Source organism: Canis lupus, chromosome 1, assembly GCF_011100685.1.
Source record: "Canis lupus familiaris isolate Mischka breed German Shepherd chromosome 1, alternate assembly UU_Cfam_GSD_1.0, whole genome shotgun sequence".
Lineage (NCBI taxonomy): Eukaryota > Metazoa > Chordata > Mammalia > Carnivora > Canidae > Canis > Canis lupus.
In genome coordinates, this window is record NC_049222.1 from 27,994,538 (window position 1) to 28,019,037 (window position 24,500).

The following is a 24,500-nucleotide window of genomic DNA, read 5'->3' on the forward strand; positions in this document are numbered from 1 at the left end:
CATAGAAACTTCTAAGTTAGGGATCCCTGGGTGGCGCAGCGGTTTGGCGCCTGCCTTTGGCCCAGGGCGCGATCCCGGAGACCCGGGATCAAATCCCACATCGGGCTCCTGGTGCATGGAGCCTGCTTGCTTCTCCCTCTGCCTGTGTCTCTGCCTCTCTCTCTGTAACTATCATAAATAAATAAAAATTTAAAAAATATTAAAAAAAAAAGAAACTTCTAAGTTAGGTACTGTTTCTCAAGAATAAGTGGTATTTTATACAATGCCAACCTATGTAACGGCATGCATAATGCAGCACAGACAAAATTTTCAGGAACACACACACAGGTGGCCATCATCAGAGCAAGCCTCCTAGAAATGGCATTAAAAAGGCACCACCTTTGACTTTTATCCACTCTATTAATGAAAGAAAACTTTGATGCAAATATATAATCCATCAGTGAAAAATAATTATCCTTTATAAAATAACATTATGCTATTATAATTAAAAACTAAATACAAGTAGTAAATCAGTACAATCATTATGAAAGGTAAACTTCACAATATATAGCAAAAGCATTAAAAATGCCCGTATCTTTTTAACCAGCTATTCTATCCAATGCTACTCTACAAATATCTTTTACAACATTATCAAAAAACAAATGTCCAAAATATCTCTGAAGTTTTTGTAATAATAAATAGAAAAATTGAAGTTTCTAGAGCAAGTAATTAAGTAACGGAATACTATGAAAACCTAAATCTGTTGGCATACAAGTAAGTCTATGTTGCTAGAGGCAGGCAGAGGGGAAATGAAGAGCTAATGAAAAAGTTCTGGAGATTGGTTGTAAAACACTGTGAATATACTTAGCACTACTGAACTGTACACTTGAAAATGGTTAACTTAGGTAGCCCCGGTGGCCCAGCGGTTTGGCGCCGCCTTTGGCCTGGGTGTGATCCTGGAGACCCAGGATCGAGTCTTGCGTCGGGCTCCCTGCATGGAGCCTGCTTCTCTCCCTCTCCCTCTGCCTGTGTCTCTGCCTCCCTCTCTCTCTGTCAGGAATAAATAAATAAAATCTTAAAAAAAAAAAAGGTTAACTTAGTTGCCTCCACATCTTGGCTATTGTAGATAATGCTGCAATAAATATGGAATTGCATATAAAAAAGTTAATGTTATATATATTTTACCACCAAAACAAAATTGAACAGATTTTTTAAAACTTAAGTATATAGTGCATGATTAAGTTAAAATGTATTTAAAAAGTGATGTCTGATCCCATTTAAAAATAAACTAACATTCTTTATATCTAGAAAGAGGTAACCAATATATTAAAACAGGACATCTGTATCAGAAGCATCTTACTCTGAGTGTTGGTTTCATCATGTACTACTAGTTTTGTGGCCTAGGGCAAGATGTTTAGTCATTTTTTAGCTTTAGAACCTTCAGCTATAAAACTAGGATAAAAATAATCCCTGCTCTATATAATTATTGTGAATATTAAAAGAGATAAAAAGTTTAGTACAATATTTGCCTGTAAGTGTTCATTAATATTGCCTACTGTTATCACTTACATGCATAAAAATGCTAATAACTCTAGGGACACCTGGGTAGCTCAGCAGTTGAGCACCTGCCTTTGGCTCAAGTCCCAATCCCAGGGTCCTGGGATTGAATTTCGTATTGGGCTCCCCACAGGGGGCCTGCTTCTCCTCTGCCCATGTCTTTGCCAGTCTCTCTCTGGCTCTCATGAATAAATAAATAATTTTTTTAAATGCTAATAACTCTAAATTCTAGAAAATGGAATTAAGGACATGTTTTTTCTTTCATTGGGTCATTGAATGTTTTAGTTTTACTCAATAAACACTATTATTTATTTAAGCTTTTACCTTAAAATGGCACCAAGCTAGCAACTGTAAAATTTTTTTTCAAGATTTTAAATCAAACAGAATCATTGCTCAAAAAATGGAAGACCACAAAGTGATTTAAAATTAAATACATGAGAAAAGGGCTTCACTTCTTAGGACTGCTCATTTGCAAGGATTTAGAAATTGATACCAATTCTCTATACATGAACGCCACGTCTCTTAGTTAAGTCTTAGTTAAGTCATACTAGCAGAAAATAATTCTTAAAAGTAATTTTGGAATATCTCACTAATGGTAAAACTCGTTTCCCTAACAAGAGATTTAATTATATCCTTAAGATAATTACCAACAAACACCAAACAAGGTTAAATTATTACAATATAAAAGTTTATTGCAAGTACCATGTAACCATGAAAAAGGGACTGGAGTTCAAAAGAACTCAGAGTTAAAATTTGCCTCTCAATATCCATGTGAGGGATCCCTGGGTGGCGCAGCGGTTTGGCGCCTGCCTTTGGCCCAGGGCGCGATCCTGGAGACCCGGGATCGAATCCCACATCGGGCTCCCGGTGCATGGAGCCTGCTTCTCCCTCTGCCTGTGTCTCCGCCTCTCTCTCTCTCTCTCTGTGTGACTATCATAAATAAATAAAAAAAAATAAAAAAAAAAAAAAACTTTAAAAAAAAAAAAAAACATTCAATATCCATGTGAAATTATGTCAAATTATTTATTTTATTTGAGCCTCAGTTTTTTTCTACCTAACTCACAGATTCTCCTGATGACCAGAATACCCACGCTACTATAAAGCTCCATGGGAGAATCTGTGACCTAGATTTGTCTTCAGTGGCTATAACATGCCTTTCTGATAAAAAGTGACATGAAAAAAAAAAAAAAGTGACATGAAAATTAAATACTAGCTAAAAAGAATTTTGTCATTTGCTTCCATTCAACTCCTTGCTGAAGTACTTGGCAATGTTTAGTATATAGCTACATTAAGCACTCAAAAATATACTAAAAAAATTATAATTGCTTAGGAATGAAAAATGAAAATATATACCTGGAATTGGATTATGATTTCTATGGTTTAAAAAAAAAAAAAAAAGGTAATTAGGCCTAAGAGAAAACTCTGTATTTAGCATCCATGCAATTCTTACATGGTACTGGCTCTATCAAGAAGATAAGCTGTTTTGAGAGTCTAAAGCAAATTATTTTTAAATTAAGCAATTAGTGTTTAAGTTTTTCCAGTGTAGGTGTACATACAAAGAGAATTTTTTTTTCAAAGAGAATCTTAAGACCTATCTGAAAACATTCTGAACCAGATGAGTTTCTTCAGTGAAATAAACCACTTCCTTTCAAAAGCCCACATACTTTTAAAGCAGAAAGTCAATTAATTCTGAAGTTTTCTGTACAAGTATAAAATTCTTCTGTACATGCTTAAATAAAATTACTTAGTGATAAACTAATGAAAACAATCTTTCAAGAAAAAGATATTTTAAAGGCAGCATCAGAAATACTGTAAATTAAATATGCCAATTTTAAACTCCTTACAAAAAAGTAAAATGAAAAATGCATTTTAAGCACATTACTAAAAGTTCATATAAAAGTGTTCATAACATCTCACATTAATAAGTTTTCTTTGTAATACAGATTTTTCAAATTAAAACTGGGATCTGTTTTCAGGATGAGGATAAAAATCTCACAATATACTCTACCTGAGAAGAAAGAGGAAACTACATCTTCTAAAAATCTAATGTCACTTTCTCTTCCATTTAGTCAGGTCATATTGAAGAGACAAATACAGCACAATAAAGAAGTAGAAAAAAATGATCCTGTGGCAAGCACATTTACAACCCTAATTTTATCTTTTAATTCCTTGCACACTCTCTAGTGAAAAACCTACCATTAACACTCAAGAATATGAAAATCATTGGGTATAAATAATATTTTACAGGCATTCAAACAACAGAATACAGCTACACTCTATAAAGACTGTTTTAATAGAGTATTAACACTGCAAAACTAGCAAAGCAAAGTGAAGCTAGATAATACAACCTCACTATGTAAAACTAGGGTTTATTTTCCAAATGAAGGGAAAACAAGATGAAGTTCAAAGGGAAAGAAAAACGAATATTCTAAACAGTATGGACAAGCCAATATTACTTAAGACCAACCTTATCAAAAACAGTAGCTCAACTGTAAGTACACTATTGAAATAGATTTCTCCAAAGCCTCCAACACTTTTTAAATAATCAATTCTTTTCATGATCTAATTAATTTGCATAATTATTGACTACTTTATTTGCAAGGCAATGGAAATATTCATCTTAGGAACTATAAAAAATGTTAAATTTAAATTACATACAATTCCTTTACCAGATTTGCAGACCAATTATTTTTCTTAATGTTTACATTTTTTAGGTCAACTATTTTTCTAAAAGAACCAAAATAAACCCAATGTTAGAAAAAGCCTCATTAGCCATCAAACAGTTAAACCTCACCTCTCACAAAAATATCCATTGTGTAGAAAGCTATTTTTCTTCCAAGTTAGGTTGATTAATTATACAACTCTAAAGATAAATAAGATTTTTCTGCCATGAATTTTCCTTTCAAACAATACTATGTGTATTTCAATTTGGACGTTCTGTTAAAAAGAAAAAGGAGTCTGTTACTCGGTTTTGGAGAGTGTTTTCTCCCTTGGTAGATCTATGGTAACAAGGAAAACCCTATCAAAAACCAGAAAATTGTCCCAAGATTTTACTCCCTAAATATATGCTCTTTTCGCAGTCTACCCACATGAATGTATGACAAAATTAGACAATAACTCATTTGAAGCTTATTTATATTTGCTATTGATTTTCTATATTATGTATGTTAATAAAATGAACTAAAATGTTATCTGAATTAAGGAGACACATCGACATTTAGTGCATTATTTTAGACATCAAAGTTCTAATTTATTACACCATAATAAAAGGCTAATTTTCACACAGGTTTAAGTTCTTGTTCCAAAATTCTAAAAGTACAGAAACATTGAAAATTTCTCTAAATAAGAAACAGATTTCCCTCTACGCCGATCAGTGGTATGTCATGATCAAGTCAGGGTGATACAGATAGTGCAATCATTACACCTAAGCATTTAAATCTTTGGTACAAGGTCTGTCTTATTCATGAGTCTATCAAACCAGTCTAGTTTTACATTTGAAAAAGGGGTAGTTTAATCTGATAAAGTGCTCTAAGGAAAAATATCTAGTTTTGAAATATCCCATACCCCCACCTCCCCACCCAGACACATATTTCGGGATGGGGAGAAGATGATAAAAACAACAGGAGAAAAAGTTGGAAAGCAAGCATGGAGAACTCAGAAATACAGAGGGAGGGAAAATACTAGAGAAATAAAAGCCAAACTAAAAGCAGCAGAATCAGACTAGCTAGCAACATACAGTACTAGAAAATGGTGCAGCAATGTCTGAAAAGCCCTCCACAAAAGAAAGAGGGACCTAAAACCATCATTTGTCGATTTGTCATGCAAATATAGGCCACAGAATCACTTTCAAATATTCAAAAATTTGGGAAATATTTCGCATACATATATTTTTGCAAGGAAGGGAAGGTGAGCTGTTAAGCCCAATGTCAAAGTCATAGGAGACAAAAATAGGAACTTAATCATGAGAAATCTATTTTAAAATAATTATGGTTGGTTTGAAACTAAGGAAGCTTTGAATATAGAATAAAACAAAAATACTATAAATCTTGGCAATATATAATATGACTAAAAATACAGGGCTAAAAGAGAAAAGGGGGCAAATATGAGAAATTGTAACTTTGCTGAGATGAACTTTTAAATCCACGACTCCTTAAATAATTGTTTAAAGTTAACAATACAGTTAACAGGCATTTAAAGATAGTATAAAAGATATAAATAAGAATTTTAAATATCAACAGAATTTATGAGAAATAGAAGGTGAAATATAAATTAATTTCTTAACTTTCATAATGAGATCAACACATACCTTTTAGGGCTGGCAAATTAAATTTTACTTTAAAAAGTTAAAGTGTTATGCTACAATGATAGGACAAATCTTCAAGTTATCAAAGAGTACATGCCAAGTCAAAATATACACTGCCTATCACAGAAGGCATTCTATCTATCCTATCATTCCCAAAAAATGAAAAAAACTAATCTATTAAAACAGCTGCTGACAAACACAATTATACACATCTACAGGAGGCACAAGTAAACCAAAGTGATTTAAAACAATGAAAGCAAAAGGATGGACAAATAAAACTTAGAGCAGCAAGCATGGCATTGAGCAAATTGAATTTAAGTCAAAAAGCATAAAACAAATCATAGAGGAACTTTAAAGAAAACTTTAAATCCACAGAAAGATCATATATCTTTACCAAACAAAAGGTAAAACCTGTAAGTAGTAAGATGAAATAAAATGCAAGACTATTATTATATTTTAACTTCCCTCTCTCGGCCTATAACCAACAATTAAGGAAACAGAATTTAAGTAAGAATACCAAACCCATAACAATTTAAAAAGTAACCAACAAGGGGCGCCTGGGTGGTTCAGTTAGTTAAGTGTCTGCCTTTGGCTCAGGTCCTGACCTCAGGATACGGAGATGGAGCCTCTCCTAGGGCTCCCTGCTTGGTGAGGTATCTGGTTCTCCCTTTACATCTCCCTCTGCCCCTTCCCACCATTCCTGCTCTCTCTCCCAAATAAACAAATAAAATATTTTTAAAAAATAAATAAAATAAAATAAAATGTAACCCAAAAAAGTAACCAACAGAAACATATCACATTTTGTATTCTTCAGACAGAATTCATACTCTTGACAAGTGCCTATGAAACCATTCTAAAACTACACTGAGACTCAAAGAAAAACCTCAATAAATTTCAGTAAGTAAGGGCACAGACCACATTCTTTGGAACAATGAGACCAGTAATCATAATAAAAATAACAAACTCCCACAATAACCTGGAGATTTTAAAATTCTTTCAGGTTCTTGGTTTAAAAAAGAAATCAAAATCAAAACTATGAATTATCCAGAAAATAACAGTAGCTCTAAAAGAACCCAGAAAGTAACAATAATTCTAAAAGAACACCTATGAGCCATAGTAAATGCAGTATCCACAGGAAAAAAATAACTACAGAGACCTAAGAAAAAGAGACAGAATGTGAACAATGCATACCTACTACAAGGTAGTAGGGAGGTCTGAGGAAAGGGTGGCGCTTAAAATTACTCAAGGATAAAGAAAAACTCTAAATTCTCTAGAAAACCATCATAAAAAGAAATCCAAAACCCAAATGAACACACATACATACACACAACTGTAAGTTAAACTTATGACTAGCAAGCATAATCCTGAATAAAATATTAGTGAATAAAATCCATCATAGTAAAAGAACAAGCTACCATGACTAACTAGGATGGTTTCAATATTACAAGTGTACTAGAAAATCTATTAAAATTTAATGTTTAATAATGTAATGTTTAAAGTCTTTTGCCATCTATAAAGACAGAATATTTTCTCCAAAAAGATTCTAACATTAAATATCTCAATTAAAATTATAACTGGATTTTCAGAAAATTTGACAAGCTGTTTCCAAGTGAGATAACTCACAAAAATTTATGAAAAAGGAAAGAAAAAATAAGATATCCTACCAAACATAATTAAAATTGTGTAATAATTGCTACAGTAATTAAAAATTTGGTACTGGCACAAAACAAGACAAAGAAAGGGAACAATACAGAGTCCCAAAATTAAGACATAGAGAAGACCTTAGTGCATGTCAAAGACAGAAGTTCAAATCAGGTTTAAAAAGAAAAGGGATATGTAATTCAACAAAAGGTACCATTACAAATCCAGCTGTTGGAAAGACAAAAGATGGGGAAGAAACTGGATTTCCATCTTGGAAATGGCAGCTGGATCAAAGATTCAAAGGTGTTTAAAAAAAAAAAAGAAAGAAAGAAAAGAAAAAGAAAAAGAGAAAAAGAAAAAGAAAAAGAAAAATCTGTCAAATGTATTAGAAAAAATGAATAATTTTTTGTAACTTGTAGCCAAACAGAACTTTCCAACAAAAACCTTTAAAAGATTGATACATTTGAATGTATTAAAATTAAATTTTGTCTTATAAAAACAAGTTGGGAATCACAAGTATTTGAAAGATAACCAGCAGAAAAATGGGCAAAGATTAAGAATAGATAGCTCCAAAAAAAAAAAAAAAAGAAAAGAAATACAAATAGATTTAAATATATGAGAAAGCAGTTAGCTTCACTCTATTAAAGACACAAATAAATGAAAAAAAATATTTTCTAATTATCAGGTTGGTGTAATACCAAAAATGAGTAATAACTGTATCTATAAGAATCTGGAAAGAAACACAAACTTTTAAGAAAAAAATAAGTACAACCTCTGTTAAAGACAATAGGTAGTATCTATCAAAAATTTAAAGTACTTATTTTTTGGCTTAGAAATTCAACGTATAAAAATGTAGAATGTTCACTTTGGGGTCATTAGTAACAGCAGCTGAAAACACTTAAAATGATTATCGACAAGGGCTATTTAATATACAATCCTATTATGGAATTCTACACAGCTTTGAAAAGAATGAGATTGATCTCTATGTACATGGTAAGGAAAGATCTGCAAAATGCCTTGGTAAATGACACAAATATAGAAGTGTTATATATCTTCCCATTTGTCTAAAGATATACATGTAGGTTCACATATGTAATATGCCAGTAAAGTTTCTAGAAGAATAATACAAAAGCGATTTGTTTACAGATTTATTTACAGCTTCCTGTAGAGAATAAGAATGTGGGACTGTAGTAAGAGTGAGACTCATCTTCTACTTTAAACCCTTTCCTACATTTATGAGCGAGACATATTCTGAGGAGACAGCAGTAAACACATAAAATCCCTGCACTCATGGAGAATGCATGGGGCGGGCGGGAGGGGGGGCTTGGGGATCAGTAGAGAGACAGGTAACAACAAAATAACTGTGTTACACACAATGTCAGATGATGTTAAGTGCTATGAAGAACAATAAAACAGCGTTGCAAGGGGAAATAGCTGTATGTGTCGAGGAGGGAGGTTGTAATTTTACATGGAATGGTAATAAAAAGAATACAGTGAACTAGGATGCATATAAAGGTTCCCCTACCCCAGGACTGGGAGTGATATATAAACTACAATCTGAAACAAGATCAGCAAGGGGAGAAACGGGAGTGGTGGTAGGGGCAAAGCGCCAAAAGGAAGCAGAAACAACTCAGGTAGGTTTGTTCTTGGGTGGATTAGGGAGGAGGGGTGCACATGAACAGAAACCAGTTCCTAAAAGGAATAAATATATTATTTATATTTATATATATTATCTATAAATATTTATAATTAAATTATAAAATAATTTAAAATGTTTCTACAGAGGACAGAAAATTAGAGCTAAATTTGAAAAAGTTACACTGGCTGTAATGTGTAAAGTGTTTTGGGAGAAATAAACCAAGAAGTAAAGTTCCAGTAATTCGGCCCCAAACTAATGGCCTTTAGGAGGTAAAGTATCAAGAAGGATGGAGAACAGTGGGTCAAAAAATGTATAATCCATCCTTATTACTCATGGTTTCCATATATGCAAATTCACCTATTCATTAAAATTTATTAGTAACCCCAAAATCCTTACATGTAGCACTTTTGCAATCATTCCCAGACAAGTGCAGAGAAGCAAAAAATTTGAGTCACCCAACATGCATTCCGCACTGAGGTCAAAAGGTGACACTTTGCCTTTGTGTTTCAGCTCTCACAATTGTAATAAACAATTACCCTTTTCATGATCTAGTTAGTGTCACATTTTTCATGCTGATTTTAGTTGTTAATTTTGCTATTTAAAATGGTCCCCCCATGAGCAGGGTATGTTAAGTCCTCCATGGTAAACATATATAAAATTTTGTCTTTTGGAAAGCCAGAATTCTGAGTGACAAATATCTTAGAAGAAATTCTTTACAGCTAGATAGTTCTTTTTGTTTTTTTAATTTGTTTACAGAAACATAAAAAACAGGTACCTTCAGTATAAATTATTAAAATTCCGTCCTGAAGGATCAAGCTTATCTAAAAAAAATCCCTATGGATAAACTGTGACGTTTTCTTATTTGGTTTAAGAGAATCTCAAATTATAATTTATTTCAATGTAGCTTTTACAAAAATGTATATACACACTCAAAATGACAAGTCTTTTACACCCTAAAAATTAAAAATACAATGTACAGCTGCATATAGTAAGCCTAAAAGAAAACTTGTAAGGAATACTATCAACTATTCCCTATCTGGTCAACATTCTCTTTGTTTATATAAGTAACAAAAATATAATTTTAGGTTACTACAAGAATGACTCTATAACCAAATATATACTTGTAGGAACACAAAACGCTTACTGATACATAGTTCTTCCTCAGTGTATAACTGTGTACTTGTTTATTTGTAATGGTCCATATATAAATTTTGGGTCAACTTAAAAGGTAAATAATCGTGTAAGAACCCATTACTTTTCTCTTAACTGTGTTTATCTTAACAGTGCTTCCTTTTACATACAAAGAAAAGCACTGTACTAGTTTTACCTCTGGTGTGACAATCAGTTGCATGACCTGCCACTGAATACTAACCATGACATGTAACACACTGGGAATATTTATTACTACTTATATGAGAAGGAAAAAGGGTAAAAGAAAAGTTCAAGAAAGGAGGATTCAAAGCCAAAAGGAGGAAAAGAGGTTAGAATGCTAGTTATTAAACTGGAAGTAGGAAAAAGGTAAAACAAAAAAAGAAAGAAAAGTTAAGCAAAGTGTCATGTACCCTAGTTCTGAGCAATTAATGGAAAGAAGAACTATAACCTAAGGAGACAACCAAAGACTTTAGAATACAAAAGGACAAAACATCCGTGGACATTAGATCACTTAAAGACCAAAAATAAGTGAGCAAAAATAGTAATTTTAAATGTCTTGTACTTTGTATCACTTAGAATATTATAATATCATTTATATTCCTAAAGAAAAATATTAATGTACCTGATAATAATGCAAATAAACATGGCCTTGCATCACAAAACTGATACTGGAATTAGAAAATAAACCAAAACTCTTAGCATACCTTAGCTACCAAGACACACGAAAGTCAATCAAAAACCAGTAGTCAATGCAGAATATGCACTTAGTGCAAACAATCATCACTCGCAGTATATCCATAAACAGGCACTGGTCTCTTTATCAATGGTCAAAGGCCAAAGGTGGGAGGGGCAAGCAGCCTTCTTGGTTCCACTCTCTGAATCTAAGAGACTGTGACACTTCATTAGTCAACAAGGCCATATCATGTATGTACCTGACAGACTAGTAGCCATGACAAGGGAAAGAGGGAAACCTATTTAAAAATTATTGCCTTCCCTATCATTCTGGAATACAGATTTTCCTCCTCAAGAAATAATCTTATAAAAAAAAAAAAGAAATAATCTTATAAGTGGTAGTTATAATCCTAATAAGTCAACAAAAGGAGACCTAGTTCACTCTACAAGATCTACTATATGGCTTAAAAGTATTCTATTTCCACTTGAAAATCTGTTATAAAAGGTAAAAAATAATAGTACCACTGTTCAACTTCAGTATGAGTTAAATATGTATTTGTGGATTCATGTGCAAAGCAGATCACTTGCGTAGCATTTCATCTATCTGCAATTATTGTCAGTTCCAAACAAACTCATAGAATACAATTCACTTCTAAGTTGGAGACTGCCCATAAATAAATCCAGTTCAAGAGTCATATATACTAATTCAAATTCTAAAACTGACCATAAAATGTAACATGATTTGTATGATCTCCTAAGCATCCGTACGCTGTGCATTGAGGCATGCCATTAAAAACAAAACCTGAAGACATCACAAAAAAAGCATTTGGTCAAGAACAACGACATTAATTCTAGCTTAAGTGTTCCCACCAAAACACTGGATATAAAAAAATCAAACACAGCTAAAAATATTGGAATGTCATTCTGAGAATAAACTGAAATGAGAAATACAAAAAAAAAATTATCAAAAGCATAGAGAAGTAGCTGTCAGAGAAAAATACTACCTTACTGGGAAAAGGTCAGCTATTTCAATTTCATTAAGAAGTAACATTTTAGATATTATTTTTTTCCTGCAAGAAATACTAATAATACTAATAATAATAATAATAAAAAGAAATACTAATAATACAGTATCAGCATCCTCTTATGCAAAAGACTATCATTCCTAATGGGCAGTTTTCCTTAGTATTCCTGACTACTAGAAACTATGAAGTATAAATTCACATTGTTACCATTAGTAATTCCTCTCATTCTACTCATTTCTTGCCCTAGAGCAGTGGCTCTCAAGTAAAAGTAGCACACCAAAATCACCTGGGGACTATTTTAAAAATACACAATCCCAAATGTCATCCCTCAGAGACTGATTCATCATGTCTAGAGTGAAGCCACAGTATCTGTGTTTTGAAAAAACTCCCCCAGTGATTCTGTTAGTAGAGGACCACTGCTTTAAGGGATAAATTACATACTTGTTTCTAATGACCAGAAGAGCTCTTATTTGGTCTACCATTGCCGAAATTTTGTCAATATAGCACATACAGCTATCAGTGTCAAAGAGGAAAACTCCACATTTCATTATTTCCAGTAACAAAAAAAGGGTGAGAGATCCGATAAATCTATCTATTCAAACAACATGCAACCATACTTGAAAACACTTTCTATATATTTATTTTAAAGTATGCATTTAGGACAAAGGGTTTTTAAAATGTATAAAAATAATTTATGTATTAATCCAACTTCAGTATGTACATGGCCCCCTAAAGGATTTTCATTTTATTATCATCAAAAGTGTATTTCAACAATCTCCACAGTATTCTTAAAAGTCAGGAATTTTAAAATTTTCTATTAGAAAACTTTTAAGTACCCACCTACAGAAAAATAATGAATGGGAATGATATCACTAATATTTTAAAATAGAATTACATCTCACCTATGCTATGCCACAAATCACAGGAGAAATCTTCATCACTAAACTATAATAATCCCAAGTGGCATTTTCATTTAAGAGCAAAGCACAAAAATACTTTAAAAAGAAAATGTCTCATTGTAAAAACTTAAAGTTGAATGCTTCAAACAAAAACATCTGAAAGGTTTGATTTCACAATATCAAGTTTCCATACGCACTCTGTAAACATACACCCATTTTAAGCTATCAACTTAAATAAAGCCAATTATCACTAAAAGATACAGTAAAAAAAAAAAATTTCAGTGCAAAAATACATATCAACTGAAGCTATCAACTGACTTAAGACAATTTTAATATAAAAATCACAACTTGAATCCCATAATATAAAGTAACCCTATAAAGATTTTAAATTATTTAAAACAAAAGCTCTACAACAGTGATCAAGTTTTCCTTTTGTTACTATTCTCTAGTGAAAGCTTTCTTTTGACTAGCTTTTACAATGTCATCAGGAGATGCTGAATTGAAGTCAAATGGTGTTATTGCTATAAGAGGACTTATTTCTTTGTCCTTTATGTCTTGAACTTGTCTACTATAAAGAAAAGTCTTATATAGGTCAAGGGTGCGTCGTCTGTAGCTTTTCAGTGGATAACGAAGACACAGTGTTGAAGCAAAAGCTGAAGGTCTAGCAGCAAGGGCCTTGGTCCAAGAGAGAGAAAAAGGTGGTTTCCTAGTCAAAGGGCCTTTATTGGTTTTCTTGTAATCCTTAGCAAAATTGAAATTTTTCCCTAACTTTGAACTTAAAACTTTTGTTCCTGATGTTGGAGCAACTGATTGGTCTACCGCATGTTTTGGACCAAAATTAGGGGTTTTTATAAGGACACTAAGATCAATATTTGAATCTATTCCAGGTGACCTCATTTCAGATAAAGTGAGATTAAAGGAATCCTTCTTAATCTGAGAGTTGTCTATTTCAATTGTTTCTGCAATCAAATCAGAAAGTGACAAATCCTCAAGGTCTCTTGTAGGAGAAGCTTTACAAAATGCCAAAGATGACAGAGATCCTGTTAATTCTGATATTCCAGTTGAAGATGGATATCGGTTTCCTAGCTGCGACAGGGTAAAGGATTCCAAACTTAGATCTGTAAAACCAGCAGATGACTGGCTACAAAGATCAGATAACGTAAAGCACTGGCTTGGATTATTTTCTTTGTGTTCCTGAAACAGTTCAGCTAGGGATGGACTTTCAGACTGGGAAAACTGCAAACTGTCATTTTTTAAAAGGTAATTTTTGGCACTTTGTTCAACTGAAGAAACACTTCCAACTTCAGTCATTTCACTAGCATTTAAATGATCATGAGCCATATTTTCCAATGAGCTAGTTAAGAGCAAAGGATTATTTAAATTTCCTATGCTGTTTTGTACTGGAATGTTTTGCAAATCAGGTAGGGAATTATTCTGAATACAAAAAGAGCTATTAGATGTTATGTTCTTTATCATTAAGGATTTTAAATCTGGTATTTCTTTGAATGAAGAATCATCTTTGGATACATATTCAGATTCATGAGGTCTTAACATATTAGCACCTAGATTCTTTGAAAATAGACTTTCCAGGCCATCTGTGGATGATAATTTGACTGATGGTTGACTTTTACAAGAATCTCTTGGCATATCATCAATTAGGTCAGCTAGTGACAGCTCTTTTGTTAACTTACATGACTCTAGTTTCTTTTCACTTTTAGGTCTGTCAAGTTTCTTTTTTTTATGGAGTAAATAGTGACTTGGTACAACTGAGGAATTATGATATAATCCAGATTTTGCCAATGAGCCAGAAAAATCAAAGGGTTTGCTACTACAATCCAAGTGGTTTGTGGATTGAGGACAAGAGCTTTGAACATTATCAGCCTGAGACTTGAGAGGAAGATAATAAGACTCCTTACCTTACAAAAGCCATTAATTTTCAGATGAATAGGTTGACATATGCAGAAGACAGTCACAGCAACCAAAAGGAAACATGAAATGAGGCATTTAATTACTAAATGTTTCTTTTGACTATAACATGAATAAAGTGATCAAATATTTGATCATTACTTAATAAAAAGTGAACACTCTAAAAAAAACAATTAATAAAGGAATTTTACCTTCCTTTTACCACCTTAGCTTTTTTAAAGTGACCTTCATACTTTGTTCACTGATATATACAAATATAAGTACCAAGTCAGTCAATATTCTAATTTTCACAAATTTTATAATGTAAGGTTTTAACATATTGAAATTATCATCAGCATTGTCTCAAATTCAAAATGTCTAAAAAACCAATGAAAAGAACTAGTTCATCTTCTCCTGTATTTTTAATGTATTAAAAACAAGCAAATAATATTCTATAATTTCTGGAATAAACTATTATTAGTAAAGATAAAATATTATAGACTCATTTTCATACAGTCAGTTACAAGTGCTTCCCCATCAAAACTCTTATTTATTCATTTTTTTTCAAAACTTTTTAAATTTAAATAGAAAATAAAACACCACCCTTATTTCATGGTAAAAGACTGCATACAACTTTGTTGTGGTAAAAAAAAATCCAGTCCTCAGGTTACAGGAAATAACCCATTTGATAAATCATCATGCTCCTACTGACAGATACCATACCAATTACTATAAAGATACCTCAGTTCCCTTCTTATGTCAATTAAATTTGAAATTTAACCCCAAATTCTATAAATTTAAAATTAAAGATTTGGCTTTGAAATGCAAAAGTAGTGTAATTATGATACATATGATATTTAAATAAAACTAATACATTTACTATAAATGCTGAAAATATAATGGCATTTTTGTAATAAACTGGCTATTAATTTCCATCTCCTAACCCATTAGAGTAAAAAAAAATAATAATAATCAAAAAGCTCTCTAAGCTACTGACAAGAAGCAACAAATGTCCTCTTGTTTTTATCTGACTTTATTTCCCCTATATTCTGCTAGTTACCAAAAAGAGCAGAGAAATAATCAAAAAACAAGCTTTCACAAAAGGAAGAGAACACAGCACTCAGCTTAAAAGTTCACAAATGGGAAAATCAAGTGATGATAATCAGGATTATTTTAACATGCACAATTTTCTGCCCATTTTTCTAAACAGCCAAATCAAATCAAAGCCTCTTTTAAAGCATTAACTGTAAAACTAAAAGAGAACAAGTTCTAAAACATACCTTTTGCTATCTTCCCTGAAGATATTTCTCCCTCACTCTTGACCTTCCAATTCTGCATTTTCTCTTGTTCCAGAACCACTGCCAGAGCCTTCTGCACATCAAACTTGTTCTTCAGAACTGCATCAATCAAAGTGTCATCTGGCACAGCATCTCCAAGTACCTCTCTCATGTGATCAAGGCATGAATAAAGACGAGCTAGAACAGAAATAATTAAAAGCCATACTAAATGGTGCCATGAAAGAACCCTCAATCTTCAAAACAACAACAAAAGATCTGAAACTATATTTAGGATGTTCAACTTTCCTCTTTTCCTGGCAAAAATTATTTATAATGATATTTTTATCCACAATATACCTATCTTTCCCGATTAGAGCTCATGAAACAATGAATATTGCTGAGAGAAAACAAATCACTGAAGTTTCTCTCCTAAGGAGATGAAATAAAGATCTCAGTCAAAAATTCCAGTTACTAAATAATAGCCACACAACCAATTTTTCAACCATACAATTAGCCATACACTACACACAAAATATACTTAATAAAATGTAAATATCTGGGATGCCCGCGTGGCTCAGTGGTTGAACATCTGCCTTTGGCTCAGGGCATGGTCCCGGAGTCCTGGGATCAAGTCCCACATCAGACTCCTCATAGGGAGCCTGCTTTTCCCTCTGCCTCTCTCTCTCTCTCTCTGTCTCTCATGAAAAAACAAATCTTTAAAAATAAATAAATGAAATAAAATAAAATGTAAATTTCCCTTGAGTATACAAGAGACATTTGTACCATTCCTACCCACAATCACTACTATGAACAATTACAATAAATCTGGTAAATTCTAGTATATTAATTATCAATCATTTTCTGACATGAAGCACAGATAAACTACTTTTTACTATACCTTGATCAATTCCACTCAGCTGATGGTTCAAAAGAGAACTGGAGGACTCTTTCAGGCCTTCGTAATCGTATTCTTCTACAGGCTCAACAAGAGAAGGTTTGTCGCGCTGCGAGTAAATAAACTGAGCAGCTAGAAGAGAAAATGATGGAAGAATGCTGTAGCACAGCCACTTCCCAGTAAGTTTTCTTTTTTTCCCCATAAAAATTAAAATAAAAATTAAATATTCTGACCTACCACCTATGGCTATTTACCTACATTCTATAAATGGATAAAAACAAAAACAAACGAAGACAAAACATACCAAACCCTAAATCCTGCCCAGATGTCCTTAGCAACTGCTCAACTGGCCTCTTGCCTATCATCATCCTTCGTTCTTCCTATCTCCAAAATCTCCAGTTTTCAAACATTGTGTTTCCAAACTCCTCATCCCTGCCTATTACTCCATCTTCATGCAAAATGTTCTCTTCTTTGGAACAAATATTTCAAACCACAAACCAAACATTCTTATTTGCATAAATTAAGAAAATACTAAAAACAATTTAATTTTCATTTTCCAAGAATTGCTAATTTTATCTGAACCCAACAGTTGACCAAAATCACAGGCCTTAACTTTTGAACAACTCCTACTTTTAAACACTGTCTACACTGTATGCTAGTGTCACATACCTAACTTTGACTTTCAGAGATCAGTCTGTGCCAATCTATAGCACTGTCATCACTCAATATATATCTGGTATTGTATACTTCATTAAAAGGAGGACAGACAAAATATTGAAGTGCCAATATATGCCTGAATATCATAAAATACAAGCAAGCAAAGGAGAAAATGGACACCACGCCCAAAGTGTGACTCTTTAACCTCAGCTGGATGCTAAATGCACTCAATTCCTAGAGATTGTGCTCAATTGTGGAGAAAGAAAATTAAAGAACAAGAAAGATTGAAATTTTATTACAGTATTCTACAGGCAAGTTGTTACTAGGGATTTTATATTATGTAGCTTTCTAGAAGAGAGCATGCATAGCACTCAAGTCTACTGCTTACTGTTCACACATTTAACTTCTGTTCATGTTTTTAAGGCATAATCTATGAAAGAAAGGGAAACCAACTACAATTCAAGGTTTATAGCTACTGCATATAAATAATGCACATACAGATATTAGATAATACTGTGGTTTATATCTAACACCCAGAAGGCTGTAGCATAAGCGCTTCTCTATTCATAGAATAAACCAACGATGGCCTTAGAGATGCATAGGAAAGGCAAAGAAAAAAAAATGTAATGATGTATTTTAAAAGCCAAATGAGGGGCGCCTGGGTGGCTCAGTTGGTTAAGCATCTGCCTTCTCTCAGGTCATGATCCCAGGGTCCTGGAATTGAGCTTGAGAGAAGGGAGCCTGCTCAGCAGGGAGCCTGGTTCTCCCTCCCCTCCCCCCCTTGTGCGCACTCTCTCTCTTTCTCAAATAAAAAATAAATAAATAAATAAATAAATAAATAAATAAATAAATTTCTTTTAAATAAAAGCCAAAAAAGTAGTACAAGTGTCACAGAAGCACAGATTAAGTAATCACTGAAGATTGGCACAGTTATGAAAAGATGAGGTAAAAGCATCAGAAAACCTGAGGAAGTGGAAGACATCTCTGGCAAGGAGAAGCAATAAGAGAGATCAACAACAGCCGAGAGAATTCAATCTATTCTGCTATCAGGCATGCTTACTTACCTACTCACACCAAATGATAAAGAGAATGATAAGGGTATAACAACATTCAAGTTGCTTTGGTTTAGATATTTTTCCCCCCAACACTTTAATGTTTGGCATCATCACCTAATAGCAGCAGGTACAAAGTAACACCCACCACAGAATATTACACTGTTACCATAATGGTACTGCACTGCCGGAGAGATCCACAATGCTTCCTCTCTTGGCTCAGGTTGGAGGATGTGTGTCTTGCTTTGTGTATGCTTAGTGCTTGCCACTCCAATATCTGTGAGCATTTTGCCTTTGCAACATCACTCGTTAGTTCAACTCTTTCTCATTAAGCTTTTTAATATATTTTTAAAGTCCTATATTTACTGGTATATTTATTAGGAAGTTAAGCTATCTTCTTAAATGTGTAAGCATTTTTATTAAGATAATTACTGTTTTTGCTAATACTTTACAGGTTGAGTGATCTGTCATGATCCTATTTTTTACCCAGATGTTCTGTTATTTTCAGTGTACAGTTTTGAAGACCATAAGGTCTTTCAAGGATACACATACTATATTGTATATATATCTTCCTATTTATCCCCCTCTAGTTCAAGGAGAATATAACACTATTATATAAAGTCAGCATGGCTAAACAGAAGAGACATCTTATTTATAGACTCTAAGATGACCACTATTTTCATGTTAAAATCCCAGAATGAGGACTTGTCTTACAATCAATGGCACCTCAACATTATGTAATACTTAGATTGACAGATCTACTTTAAGTGGTACGTAAAATAACGATATCCCTTACATTCTGTGATATCTTAGATTTAATAAAACATAGTACTAAAAAATGTAAACTGGGCCACTTTGTGCCTGATTTACAAATTCTTTTCCTAGCTAAAATGAACTACTCAGTTTAGCCTAAGAGTAACAAATATACTTTCCTCAGCTTCCTCTCATAGCTTTCACCTGTGAGGAAAACCCCAAGAAAAAATCAAAAATAAATTTTTGAGGAAAAAAAATCAGATAATATCTCTCAGCAATTTTCACTTAGGATATATTGATAAGGAAAAGAAAGTTGTCACTATTCAGGCTGCTGCTCAACCCCAGAGGAGCTATTTTTTTCTGGGGGGATGGGGGTTCCTTACCACCAATCCACACACAAATCCAACTCAGAAACCTATATACTGCTGCCACTATTTTAGAGGCAGTGTTGGCTGGATTTGCTGGGATGTGGGTCAGGATGGAGGGTAGACAAATTCCCCAGGGAAAGTAACTACTAGTGGGGGAAAAACAGTGCAAATCTTTGAAGCTGAAATGAGAGCCCAAAAGGCAACAAATACAATAAAAGAGCAATAAAAAAGCAATGAAGAAAAAAGGATAGATATAAAATGCTATTCTTTTCTAAATTAATTCACAAACTTTAATGGAAATGCTTTCTGAAAAACCAGGACACCCACGGTGACTTTTAAAACTTAAGGCATTTTAACAAACATAAAAGTTCAAAGAATTCAAAATCTAACTCCTACAACTGCCCCAAATGTTTTCTAAAAACCTTAAAATAAAAATCACGTAAGAGGTACTCATTAATGACACAGCTATCCAGGCTTCTTCCTCTGGAGGTTCTGATTCAGTGATACTGGAAATGGGGCAGGGAATCTATATTTTTAAATGACTCCCAGCTGACCAACATCAGCAGTGAAGATCCAGAAACACTGCCCTCCAAGTCCCTGCTGTGGTCCACTCTGTGCAGTCATCAGCTTCCTTAGGAAAATACTGCCCCTTGACTCACATTCCTCCAACAAGCAGAAAAAACACACCTACAATTAAAAACCACCTCCCAAGTCTGTCCCCTACTTCCTTTCCCAGTCCTCATTCCTACTGCAACTGCATTATAGTGTGAGTGTTCTCAAATGAGCCTCACATAAAGGCCACTGCTCAAGCACTACTGTCTTTCTCTGTCCAGGATGCCAGTCTTCCTCCCAGATTACCAGTCCAATCCCCCTCTCTTCCAAAGTACCTTCCCAGACTCCTTCATACAGGACTATGGCTTCCCCCACCATACTGCTGTGGCATATCTGAAGAGGACTTTTAACATGCTACCTTATACTAATTTATAAATTTATTAGAGTAGGGTTTTCCTTACACGTTAACTGATGCTCAATAAAAATTCTGAATTGGAATGAACTGAATAAGGATCACTACTACCATTTAAGTAATCATTGGAGGCCTTTTGACCAAGGTGCCTCCAATGCCTTGATAACAAATGGAAAATGAGGCCAAAAAAAAAGGAAAATGAGGCCAGAGTCAATTCCTGTAAATGCCTCAGGATTAAGAACAACCAAAAAAAGCCAACTAGGCTTTCCTAAATAATGCAACCCTTAAACTAGAATTAATCAAATAATTTCTCTGCTTTGTTTCCTTTTATTTTTTAAGATTTTATTTATTAGAGACAGAGAGAGAAAGAGAGAGAGGCAGAGGGAGAAGCAGGCTTCATGCAGGGAGCCCGACGTGGGACTTGATCCCAACGTGGGACTTGATCCCGGGTCTCCAGGATCATGCCCCCAGCTAAAGGCAGCACTAAGCCGCTGAGCCCCCGGGGCTGCCCTGTTTCCTGTCGTTTCTATAAAAACCTTATCCCAGGGGCACCTGGGTGGCTCAGTGGTTGAGCTTCTGCCTTGGACTCAGGGCATGGTCCCAGAGTCCCATCAAGTCCCACATCAGGCTCCTGAGAGGAGCCTGCTTCTCCCTCTGCCTATGTGTCTGCCTCTTTCTCTGTGTCTCTCATGAATAAATAAAATATTAAAAAAAAAAAAAAAAAAAAAAAAAAAAAAAAACCTTGTCCCAGCTCCATTCCAGTGGAACACTCCTAACCACTTCCAGTTTGGAGCCGCCTGACTCAAACTAACATTTGAATTCAAATAAATTAAAAATTTTAATATGCCTCAATTTATCTTTCAACACTTCTAATTATAGTAGGCAAACAAAACCCATATCTGTCCAAATAAAGTAATATATGTGTTCTTTTTGCCATCCCCAATTCTTTGACATATGTTCAATATTCAATATCAAAGTCAATTTTTCCAAAGGGAAAAAAGTTGTAACATTTAGAAATCACCTTTCCATCACAAAAACTGTGCTTAGCAGAGTTCAAAACAATATATGTGCTGATGAATTTTAGAAAAAATTAATACACTGATAAAATCACTCAATTATCAGAATTCATTAGGACCATGAATATGATCATCTTTTCAATGACTCTGGCTGTTTCTTTAAGAACAGAGAGAGGGATCCCTGGGTGGCTCAGCGGTTTCACGCCTGCCTTTGGCCCAGGGCACGATCCTGGAGTCCCGGGATCGAGTCCCGCGTCGGGCTCCCGGAAGGAGCCTGTTTCTCCCTCTGCCTGTGTCTCTGCCTCTCTCTCTCTCTCTCTCTCATAAATAAATAAAAATAAATCTTAAAAAAAAAAAAAAGAACAGAGAGAAGATTCTTCTAAAACTATTCATTTTTTACTGAAAATCACTTGGAAACTATACCACTAAAGAGGAAACATTTCTGATTTAATATCACTACTATTTTATACATGCTTTGAAAACTTAAAAATCCAAAACCACGTGTTTTCATTAAAAATACAGTTTGTCACAGAAAAAACTCAAAACCATTTAACCATTTATCTCCTGCTTCAATAATGTCATCGATTTCTTGGAGTGTACAAAGAATAAAACTGTACTGAATATGAGCCACCCACAAGACACACATCAAGAGCTATGACAGACACAAGGATAAACTCTGAGCTCAAGAAAGGGAGGCCATGAATGTAAATCTCAGAAAATCACCCATAGAATGTCTGACCTGGTGTACTATCAATTCCTAACCCAAGATTAATGAGCATGATTTATCCAGATAAGCCTAGATAAATCAATGTGCTGAGCTGCAAGATTAAGATGTCTTTCAGTAGTCTCTCCCTCTGTAAAGGTTCCCACCCTTGTGCAAGCCAGATTCAAACAACTTCCAAATCCTGTAGACCTCAACTCCTATAATTATCTCTCGAATCTATCTCCAAATCTAATGCTACCACCTTTGTCCTAAACAAATGATTCTCAAAGCAATCATCAACATACCATAGAGGGCTTGTTAAAACAGAAGCTGTGCCCCACTCTGAGTTTCTAACTCTGGAACAGGGCCAAGAATTATTTTGCTAATAAATTCTGAAGGGACGTTAATGGTATATGGGCCACATTTTGAGAACGCTGTCCTCATATATCCCCGTCTCTAGATTAGTATAATAATCTCCAAACTAATCTATGTATATTCACTCGTGTACCACCTTCAATCCAGTCTCTACTATGTAGAAGAGATTTTTTTTAACTCCAATCTAATTATCACACCCACATTATCTTATTTCATGAACATATCATGCTTTTTACTGAAGCTTACAATATGAGTGATGAAGTTAATGCTACCAGCTATCACTTTATCATCTAGCCAACTGTGACAGGATTATTACAAGAACCCAAAAGGATTAACCCACGAAGTTGTTTGTTTTTGTTTTAACAACTGCAAATGGCAAGTGTCTGGGAGGTTCCTTAGAAAAAATGAAATTTCTTTTATTCTTCATCCCTACAAAATGTGGCCTTGAACCCCTACATAAGGAATGCTTATTAAGCCATCTCTCATCTTCAAACCCAGCCTTCTTTATTCTGTCTTGTGATGCTAGGGTTGCAGTCTCTAGGAAGTTCATTTCTTCGACAGCTGGCTCCCTTTTAGGATCAGCCAATGGGGAGATGCTAAAAGGAGACCAGAAGGCCAGGGGAGGGGGACGCCTGGGTGTCTCAGCGGTTGAGCATCTGCCTTTGGCTCAGGGTGTGATCCCAGAGTCCCTGGATAGGTTGAGCATCTGCCTTTGGCTCAGGGTGTGATCCCAGAGTCCCTGGATAGGGTCCTGCATCAGGCTCTCTACCTAGAGCCTGCTTCTCCTTCCTCTTCCTATGTCTCTGCCTCTCTCTCTGTGTCTCTCACAAATAAATACATAAAATCTTGGGGGGTGGGGGGGAGCAGGAGAGGAAGGCACATGCTCCTTTCCTATTGCTTCTTGTCCAGCCCCCTTTGACCCTGCAATACTGCATGCTGCAATAACAGCAATTAGTACCAGTGAGGAGCTTGTCCAAAACTCCCAGAACCAGCTTCCATGTGTCCCTAGCCACATCCTTCAGACACCATGACCAGCCAACCAGCTAGTATTCCCTCTTCAAAAGGCTGAATCCCAGCTTCACAGGGTCCTTTCACCAATACCACTACCAGCCACGCAGTGTCCCTTTCCTCAGAGGTCTGAGTCCCCATTCACCAGTCCTTCTTCTGAACTTCAGAAGCAAAGCATAACCGTCTTATCACAGGTTTAAGTCCCAGTCCTCCAAGGGTCTAACCTCACCCATATGCTCCTCTAGAACTAGGTATGCTTCCTGAAGTTACCACCTCCTTGATAACCAGTGCAATTTCTATCTCCTAACAGGATCCTGACTGGTAACAGTGTAACACTAGAACAAGAAAGGAAAGGCCTTGATTACTACGGCTAAATGATGAGAGTACCAATGAAGAGCTAGATGCATTTCAGAGGAACAAGTCACAGGATAAGCAATGGCAGGAACAGAGGAGGTGCTAAGACAACTTGTGGAACACCTATGCTGTATAAAGAAAAAGGAATTTGTGCTCGCTTCAGCAGCACATATACTAAAAGGAATTCTGTAAAGTCAGAAGGGACATATTTGGTCTTCAGAGACTAAAAGTGAGATTAAAGCAGGCACAGGTCTATAGGACAGCTCCATAAACAATATAGTACTAAAGACAAGGTGGATTTCAATA

The 24,500-nt window shown here is 34.6% G+C and overlaps 1 protein-coding gene across 3 annotated transcripts in view; it reads right to left on the reverse strand.

The window, feature by feature from the left end:
- Nucleotides 1-24,500, reverse strand: part of HBS1L (HBS1 like translational GTPase) — an 86,366-nt gene that overhangs the window by 56,870 nt on the left and 4,996 nt on the right. For 2 of the 3 annotated variants that reach the window (XM_038526068.1, XM_038526067.1), the window contains exons 3-4: nt 16,948-17,076; nt 16,053-16,247 (exon numbers count right to left, since the gene is read on the reverse strand). The exons of the other annotated variant lie outside the window; for it this stretch is intronic. In XM_038526068.1, the coding sequence (XP_038381996.1) occupies nt 16,053-16,247; nt 16,948-17,076 (324 nt within the window). The remainder of the gene's footprint in view (nt 1-16,052; nt 16,248-16,947; nt 17,077-24,500) is intronic. 3 annotated transcript variants of the gene reach the window in all.